Below are 10,071 nucleotides of genomic sequence, written 5' to 3' on the forward strand. Positions count from 1 at the left end.
TATATAACCCCCAACTCCAAATAGCATAACCCCAAAACCCCCAACTCCAAATTACCATCATGGCAGACGGTTTCGATTCTCATGCTTCTTCTGAGTTCTCCAACACCAAAGTTCAAACATTCACTGAGAGGATGAAAGATGAGATAAGCATCTCTGAAAATTCTAAGAAGTTCAATGTGTGTGCCTCTGAAACTCAAGAATTCAGTACCCATTTTGTGGCTGATGAATCATCCATCAAGAAAAATGATGAAGCAAAAAGCAGCTTTAATATGGAAGAGAAGAAAGATGATGGGTCTGTGAGGTGTTCACTCAAGATTGAAGTAATTGATGATACAGCAATGATTGATATTTCTCAAGTTGGAAAAAGTTGCTCAATTGATAAAAATATCAAGGGTTTTGATGGAAAATCAGGAAGAAATAGGAAGAAAAAGAATGCAAATCAAATGGTTGCGATAAAAGCAAAAGTTAGGAATATGGAAGAAGCCAAAGAAAAAAATGTGAATGGCTGTAAAATAATTGGAGGAGAAGAGAAGAGGGTTTATTGTAGAAAGGAGTTGGAAAATTTGAGGTTTGTTGGAATGGAACAACAGAGGAAAATGTGGGTTGAGGTGTACTGTGGGCTTGGTGATACCGTGCAAAAGGAGTATGATGGCCTCGCTGACTCTAATACTCAAAAGCACATCTGCCTGTCTCGCAGTCGCAGGCACATTGGTAAAGAAAATACCCCTGTCATTTCTGGTGCGTATTTTTTCCCTTCTTGCAGCTTGTGTTATCTGAAGTTTCTTTTTCTTCCTTGTTGAATAGTGGTGCGGCCAATTCTGTTTGTGTTTTGATACCTGCTGTTCTTGATAGTATAATTTGCAATGTTTCTGAAACTGACAGTAAAGATTACATGATGCTTTTTGGAGTCTGATAGATATAATTATGTTGTCAAATTTAGCTAGTCAATAGTTTTGGACCTCTCAATCTTTGTGAAATAGTGTTCATTATCTGTCAGCGTGGTGGTGCCTTTTAAGAGATCGACATGTTAGATTATTGCTTTTGGTGCAAAACTCAAGTTGTATCATTTTTTCTCTTTTCCCTTTTGATCTGTAAATTAAAAAAAATATATGAAAGGAAAACATCAAAGAGATATAAATATACATATGGTGATCCACGATTACATGAGAAGAAGACTAGAGAATGCAAAACCCAAATTGTATCAAGATACTTGTAAGATTATAATATAATCTTTTGTCCAAGAGAATACAAAAACTTTTTGGACTACATAATATATTTTCCTATGTTTTGTTGATTTGATTTTATACAAATGTTGGTCTTCCACTAACTAGATTGCTTAGAGGAGTGCTCTTTGGCCTGTTATGCAGTGGGATCTTTACAGTTTCTAGGTAACACAACAACAACATACCTAGTGAAATCCCATAAGTGGGGTCGGGGGAAGGTAGAGTGTATACAAATTATATTCATACCTCGTGGAGGTAAAGAGGCTGTTTCGGAGGATTCTCGGCTGGAGTACAACATATCAAAATAGGTATGAAAAAGGGAAAACAATAGTGGAGAAACAAAACAACTATAAGGAAACAATAACAACCACAAAGTAATGCGATAACCTAAACACAATCAACAACAAGTGATGGTGGAATTAAAAGCAATACACTATAAGAATACGGCTAAACCCCTCGAAAATTAAGTCAACACTCCATACCTACTAACCTTCTACCCTAATACGCGGCCTCCCCGCCCTCTTATCTAAGGTCATGCCCTTGGTATTCTGGAGTTGCGCCATGTCTTGTCTAATCACTCTGCCCAATACTTTTTTGATCTATTTCTACCTCTCTTTGTTTCTACTATATCCAACCTCTCGCACCTCCTCACTAGGGTATTTGCGCATCTCCTCTTCACATGTCCATACCATCTCAGTCTTGCTTCCCTCATATTGTCCATCACAGAGTCCACTCCCACCTTGTCTGGGATATCCTAGTTTCTAATCACCACACATTCATCTCAACATCCTCATTTCCACAACTTGCATTTTCTGAACATGAGAGTTCTTGTTTGGCCAACACTCTGCCCCATACAAAAAAGTCAGTCTGACCCCATACTACAGTTTCTAGGTGATACATTGGTTAAAAAATATTAAGACAACCAGCACATCCATGTATGCATTGTATTTTGGAGGGTGCATTGTTTCCCAGTTAGTTGTATGAATTGCACAAGCAATTAACTAATTTTTTTTTGTGAAGGGGAAGGAATCTTAGAATATTTGAAGGCAAAATTTAAAAATGTATAGGTGCATACTTTTGGGTAGCTTTTGGTGCAATATGGAAATTGTAAATGAAATTGAAGCCATACTTGATTTCATAAAACTGCAATTCATGTAAAACCTTGGCTGTAATTTGCACCAGCATTTTCTCAATGCTGGTTTTCATCAATGAAACTTTGCTTATTTATAAAAAGTCTATACTTGTGTTTTTATTTTTCACTTTTCCTTTTTCGTGGTTGATGCTTGACTTCTTTATATATATACATACTCACATATCCACGTACTTGGTCGCTTATCAGAAACGATATCTCATTCACTCTGTTTGCTGAGTGAATATTAGATTTAGAGGCCATCCATCTGATTGTCACCTTTTAAAATTGTAAGTTGCTCCTGCCTCCTTAATTGAGGTCATGGATTTATCTTTTCTGCCATTCCTCGCTGGTGCTATTACTGGATATATTTAAGAATGCCAAAGAATAAAATGTAAAATCTCAAGTGCCTCTCTTTACATTAATTTCTGTTTAAACTTTGGGTAAAAGAGGATTCAAAGAGCAGTTTATTCACCAAAAAGGAAAAAAGGACACAGCTAGTGCAGTGGAGAATTGTGTTCCAACCGCGGATCCCTATCATTAACTTACCCCATTTTCAGGCAAATGCAAGTTTAGATGTAACTTTGGTGATATTGTGGATTATATACTCTTGACATCATGATATGCTACACCGCCTACACCTTTCGTATCAAAATATTTACTCTATTTCTTGCCTTCACGATTGTTTACTTCCCTACACATTCTGTTGTGGTTGTTTCAATTTGATGGGTTCCTAAATTTCTGTTGGCACAGGTGTTTTGGCAGCAAAAGAACGAGGAAAACATATGAAAGTTTATACACAAAGAGGCATGACATATATGAATCTGCAGAACACTTTATGTTTACCTGGCCATTAGGTCTTTAGTATTGTCCCCAGTTCGAGATAAAGGGTTGAAGGAAAAGCATTTCTAACCATTGCCCAATACCTCTGCTGTACAGAAAAGTTTTGGGATGAGCATTGATTTCTTATTTGCTCATATCTTACCACAGTGATGAATCTGATTGTAGATACCTAGCTCTTGTAAATGGATCACTGATACAGTGGCTAGATAGAGTGATGATGTGTTTACGTGTATCGTTCATGTAAGTAGAATGTAGAACACTGGAAAATAGACTGCTGATGTAAATGTATGGTCTACTTGCATTGTAAAGTGACTGAATTGGTGAATTTCATTTGCATTTGAAATGAATAAACCTCTCAACTTGAAATTTCCTTGAGAATGATATATTAGTTAATTTTGTGGATTTTCTCAAACATCTGTTCTAGAAGTAGTTGAGTGTATGTGAGTAATCATTTATGCCTTTCAGGTAACAACCATTCAGAGCACTTGGATGATCAAGAAGGGAATATAGACACTAAAAATTCTCTTTCGGCATTTCCTCCCAGTAGGGATGATGGCATCTCTTATGAGGGTGAAAACAATGTTTATGAAGAAAGTGATGATAGCGATGATGATTATAGTAGCATTCAAAGACCCGCCTTTAGAGTTACAGGAGAGCCTGATTTTGATTCTGGTCCTCCTGAAGATGGGCTTGAGTATCTTAGGCGTGTCAGGTACCATTTTCCTATCTGTGTCTAAAAGGGTTGCTCTTAGCCTATGGTCGAATAATATTATGAATGTTGCAAAAACAAAAATGAAGGCTTTATAGGCCATCTAGGATGATAAGTTGTGTCTGAAGCTTCTTATAACAACACAACAATATACCTTGTGTAATCCCACAAGTAGGATCCGGAGAAGATAGAGTGTAAACAGACCCTACTTTCTTACCTAGGGAGGTATCTCATAAAAAATGTAAGGGTATCTTGGTATAACATTAAATAACTTGGTAAGCCATCCTACTCCAACCTCTCCAAAGCACTTCCAAACCTTTATAGGTGTTAAAGCCAAAAGTCCCATATTGGTGGTTAATGAGATGGGTGAACTCCTTATAAGGCTTGGACAATTCTCCTCCCTTTGAGCTAGCTTTTGGGGTGTGAGTTAGGCCTAGGTTAGACCTAATTTAACATGGTATCAGAGCAGGCCCATCTCACCCGATGTTAGGGACCAAAAAAATCAAAAAATGCCCACGCACCAGATGCTAAGCACTGGGCGTGAGGTGGGTCAAAAAATTACCCAAAATTGCCCAAAATTGCCCATGCACCAGATGCTAAGCACTGGGCGTGAGGTGGGGTGTTAAAGCCAAAAGTCCCACAGTGGTGATTAATGAGATGGGTGAACTCCTTATAAGGCTTGGGCAATCCTCCTCCCTTTGAGCTAGCTTTTGGAGTGTGAGTTAGGCCTAGCTAAGACCTAATTTAACAATAGGAATGCCGTTTAGACTACATGCTCTTCTAATGTTCATGTTCTTTTAATGGCATCCTTTATATTTGACAGCCTGATTCTACTAGTGTAGCTAAAGGCAGAGATGTATGGAGATTGATAAAAATAGCCTATCAATTTCTCTTTGATCTCATTATCTCCTGTCAACATTAGTTGAGCATTGCCGTAATATGCTTCACCTGGTTTAAATCCTTACTCCTTGTCTCTCTCCATCTGGCTTTTTAACCATTTCTTTCTTCCTCCTGTGTCATTAGTTTTTGGCACAAACTAGTTAGGGTTCTTCCAAGCTATTAGTTAGGCCATATATGGCTTCTGCTTTTGTTAACTAATAGCCCTATCTCTTAGCTCTAATAAAATAAAAATATAAGTTATTTTTGGTTTGATCAATTTGATAGTCATAGTAAATAGATGAGACGACATTTATTAGTTTGCTTTGGTAATGTAACAAGTTATAAAAAGAGATGAATTAATGAAAAATGATTTGAGTTGGGTGGGTGTGGTTATGATCTACTATTTAGCTTAAATTGACCAAAGTTGCTCAGACTCGGGTCGACCTTGCCAGATAAAGCATAGTCTGTCGACTAAATTCACAGGAATAGGAAAAAGGGACATCATGTAAGTAGGTACTAGGTAGAGCATCTAGAACAATATTACCAGAGTGACCCTCCCACCTAAAGATAAAGATTGGCTTCTCCAATATGCCAACTTCTTTTCATTTTCCACCACTCCATTCCAAATATCTTTGGTTCTGCTTTTTGCCCCAAGAGGCATATACCCAAATAAATAGTTGATAACTCTCCTCTTTTGCCACCAAGAATATTCACCCGATCTTGGAGATTGATCAGTTCATTTACTGGATACAATAAGCATTTCCGGTTAATGTGCAACCCTGATATGACTTAAAAGAGGATGAAGTCATTTCAGTTTTAGAGAACAAGCCCATAGGAAAACCAAAAAAATGATTTCAATTTTGAACACGTCTTCTTCCGGTGACTAGTGAGCTTCCTACATGACTTGGCTCATCTGGTCGCACCAACAGTTTGAATTGACCATTTTCTATCCATCTTAATTTCTTACTAGTTAGATACTCTTAACTCAAGGGGGATATATATAAGGTGCCTTACTCCCCAGTTGGAATTATTTTTGGAAGTAAACCCATACTTTCTGAAATCAATGACCCCCTCCCTAGATGGGATCACTGAGAATATAAGATGCCTTATTCTTTTTTTTATCAAGTCAATATATTTTCATTATTGACATGAATCCCAAACGCAAGTGGTATACCAAAAAAATTAGAGAACCTACAAAAAGGCATGAATCTTTACAAACAACACCCGGTCTTCTATACAACAAGGAAATATTTCTTCCTATTTTAAATTATATCTTTTTGAGATTTGCTAATACCACACGGCATCATCACTTGAAGCCTCTGTAGCAACTTGTCGATCGTAAAAGAGAAAAGAAGAAGAGAACTTTTATTGATACGGATGACAAAAGTGAAGCAAGTAAAAAAAAGGAAGGTTTTCCTTATCCTTGGGTAACCAACTTACCACCCTGAACTATGTACAAACATCTGGTAGAATGATTACACTTTTTCTCTGCTGCTGTAATCTGCAACTATGCTTATTTATTTGCCACAGTAGTTGTAATTTTGGGAACAATAATACTGGTCACATCCCACTGAAGCTTCATGAAATAACTGGCATAACCACAACACTCTCCTACTAACAGCATACGACAAGTGGAGTTTTTCGCTCTTTCAACCCAATTATACCATGCTTCACTGTCATAAATGTTCTGTCACAAGACTTGTTGCAGGGTATGGAATAAATTCTTCTTTCCATCATTGATAGCTCATTTGTAACCGATTATCTTGAGTAAATGATTGGAGAAAAACAAAGAAACAGTAATCTGAGAAAACTGTCCTACCTAAACTTTCATTAACTTTCTACCGAATTTTAAAAATAAAGAAAATGGGCCTCTCAGAATTCTTGAGGGAAGTGGATATTCTCTCACTAACTTTCTGTTCCATTTTCATATCCCCATTTTTTCATGTGGTCAATGGCCTTCTTATGAACTCCACCTTAATGTTATGTTTGTATTGTGTCCGAACGCATACATAGTCATACAAGTAATATATGATTTTGAGTCCAGATACCGTACCCACATGGACTTGTGATTTAGCTATTTACTAAATTAACTTAATGCTTATTATTTATTCAAGTGATAAAATCCTGGTTATTATTTTGAATTAGCTAAACAGGAAATAAAAAGAAAATAACTAATGAACAATTAACCAAATGAAGACCAGATTTTTACATAATTAATGAGATGATATCGATATAGGGCTACGGATTCACTAGTATCATGTTGAGTAATCGCTTGAACTGATTACTCAAAATGTCTCTTCTTTTTAATCGAGTTACTTGTTGCAGGTTGATAGTACTTATTGAGTATCTTGCTGATAACTCTAAGACTACTCAACTATCCCTAATGCCTATATGGTTATGGTTGTCAGCAAATAGTGAAGTGCATGTATATTTCTTCTATATCAACTGTGCAAGACTAAAGGGTATCATATACACATTAGAGGAATCAATGGTTCTCCTTCCCTAGGAGGTTCACGAACAAGCTCTACTTCCTCTTATTACGCTCTCAAATTTCCCCTTCCTAGTCCAAATAATGAGTCAGAAGATACAAATAGTATTTGAAAGGTGTGATCAAACAATCAAATAATTAAGCTCAAGAAGTAAGTAACCACACGAGTTGGAGCACGACGATAACTATCTTAACAAGTCAATCCAAGTTCATACAATAACAGTCATGCAACTACCATAATCCTAGAATGAGAAGTTTAGCTCCACATAGGCATGGATGGATTACAACAAATCATCCGAAAGACGTTAAAATAAATAATTATGGAGAAGAAAAGATAAAACTAAAATTCTTTGGCCTCCACGGCGGCTCCTAGCTCTTCTTAGGTCAAAAATTATGTAAAAACCGCGCTTAAGGACCATTTATAGTATCGGAAAAAATCTCAGACAAAAAAACCGAGTCCAAAATAATTTGGGAAAATCAGATTTTGGCTTGCCTGGCACGATGCGGCCCGCTAAGCACGACACTCCGCTCCTGGGCAATTGTCCAGTGAACTAATATTTTACCCATCCCTTTGCCATCTTTTGCTTTTATTTTTCTTTTGGCTTTTGAATGTGTAATGATTAGACAATCATATAATATCATTTGGATTTCTCCATCTGTACGTGAGCCTTTTATCCTTTTTCTCGATTCTCGCTTTTTATTCACATTCTGATTCAATTCTCTTTATCTTCAAGTCTTCACATTGCTTTATTCCTATACATTAAAAATATAATATTAAGCACAATTAGTATAATCAATATTCAAAGACAATCACAAGTACTAAAATATGAGGTAAATAGTGGCTAAATATATGTATTTTTGGCCTCACATCAGTTTGCTTCGGTTAGGAGCAAGGGAAAGGGGGAGTTACTGTGTTTATTCTCTTAGGTGAATATTCTCATTTACTTCCAATTATTTATTATGGTTGCAAGAGATCTAAAGGATTTTTTGTTTCTGAATAAAAAGGGAAGTAAAGGATTTTTTAGATTTTCATATGTCCAATTTCTAGGGGTTGAAGAAGCTGATGTGGAAGTCAATAAACCCTACACTTTAAATTCCATGCCTTCCATTTTCTAACCGAACAAGCAAAATAGACATCACACTCCCTGTAACTGCTCATCTTGCTAGCTCAACCTAAAAAAAGACATTTATAAACGTGCCCATGGCCAGTTTGGTACTCTTCTTCAGAGATTTCAGCTCTGCTGCCAAATTAGCCATGCTTGCTTTTCTCTGCCACAGTAGGAGACTAGGCTACACATCTCTCATGTCCTGCAAAAGGCATAGTACTTGTCACCCTCCAATTTTTTTCAGTCTTAGTTTCTTGGTCACCAGTAAATACCTGATGTATTGTACACTTATTCTCATGCATAATGAAACTCTAATTCTAGTTAGAACAAATGATAGCATTTCTTAGCTACATTTTTAAACAAGACCTGGAACTGGTGGATGTTTTTACGAGTTAGCTAGACATTGTATTTCAAAATTTCTTCATTTTTTGTAACCCGTTCAACTAGCCATGACATGAAATTTGCGCTGAAATGATATGGATGTTGAATTTGTCCTAGATGGGAAGCATTACGGTTGCCCAAAGTGAAGGTTGCAGCAGTTCAAGGAAGTAAACTAAACAAAGAACAGACATCTTACATGCCCCAAATTCCTGATATTGCAAGCTGTCTAGAGCACTTGTTGCCTCTCAAGAAGTGGGAGGAAGCATTCCTTGCTGATTTTTCAGAGCTAAGACTGGTATGTTCTGCTTGTTTGTGTTGAAGTACTTTTAGAATTGGAAATGCAATAGCTCGAGTCATCAAAGTATCCTGTTACAAGCTCTGCTCCTTTTCCCTGAAAATATGATCAGAACTTAAAGTTGCATGATGGATGTGGGTTGGTGTCATTATTGGTTACTCATGACCCGAATATGAGAAGTTTTGGAGTAGGTAGTGCTCCTGACAGACTTTACCTATGTTTTTTTTTTGTTGAAGGAATTTGTGTTTTGTTTCAGGCTTTGTCACGTTTGGAAGCTAATATTGGAACTTGTAGCCAGCTGCATTCTTCAACCTTTGTTGATCAACCACTCTCTTCTGATCAGCTTCCTGAAAACATTGTTTTGGATAAGTTTGATGGTTTGATGTCTGGAGAAGAGGAGTCTTCCCTATCTGATGCTGGTGATGATCCTGCCCTAGAGAATTCCATACCAAAGTCATCTCCTGCCGATAGTCCTACCTTATCTGTTATCTTAGGAATGGATGCTGTAGCTCGAGTTTCAATGTTAAGGAAGCAAATTACCGCTGTGCAAAGCTTGAGGGCTCTTACAATGGATGACTGCTTATGGCTGTTTGCTCTGTGCGCTGCAGTTGATACTCCTGTGGATGCTGATACATGTGCAGCCCTACGGTCATTACTCCGAAAATGTGCAAACTTGAGAGCTGACAAGTCCAAACTCGATGATGAAGTTATTATGCTTAATATGTTGGTCACAATATGTGGCAGATATTTTGGACAGTCCGAACAATGACGATTTTGTTGGGGACTTGAACAAAATGTACTCTCCAATTTTATTTATATATTTATTTTTATATCACTTTCCAGATTTCTTCGGTCATGGTCTTCCCATGATAATTTATACTCAGAGAAACATCTTAGTTGGGGGCATTTAGTTTAGTTCATATACAATTAGTCAATGTATAACAACTCAATGCCGATTCATGTTTGAATTTGAAGGGAGTTGGTTATGAATTATGAAGCTCCCATAACCAAAAATTAG

General features: G+C 37.0%; 1 protein-coding gene across 1 annotated transcript; it reads left to right on the top strand.

The window, feature by feature from the left end:
- Nucleotides 1-5: 5 nt before the first annotated feature.
- On the top strand, nt 6-10,059 carry LOC125852900 (uncharacterized). Its single transcript, XM_049532575.1, has 4 exons — nt 6-738; nt 3,661-3,907; nt 8,876-9,053; nt 9,310-10,059. Exons 1-4 carry the CDS (start codon nt 60-62, stop codon nt 9,820-9,822), a joined length of 1,617 nt encoding a protein of 538 aa, XP_049388532.1. The 5' UTR covers nt 6-59; the 3' UTR covers nt 9,823-10,059.
- The last annotated feature ends 12 nt before the right edge of the window (nt 10,060-10,071 follow it).

This window comes from Solanum stenotomum, unplaced genomic scaffold (genome assembly GCF_019186545.1).
Source record: "Solanum stenotomum isolate F172 unplaced genomic scaffold, ASM1918654v1 scaffold6733, whole genome shotgun sequence".
NCBI classification, from domain to species: Eukaryota; Viridiplantae; Streptophyta; class Magnoliopsida; order Solanales; family Solanaceae; genus Solanum; species Solanum stenotomum.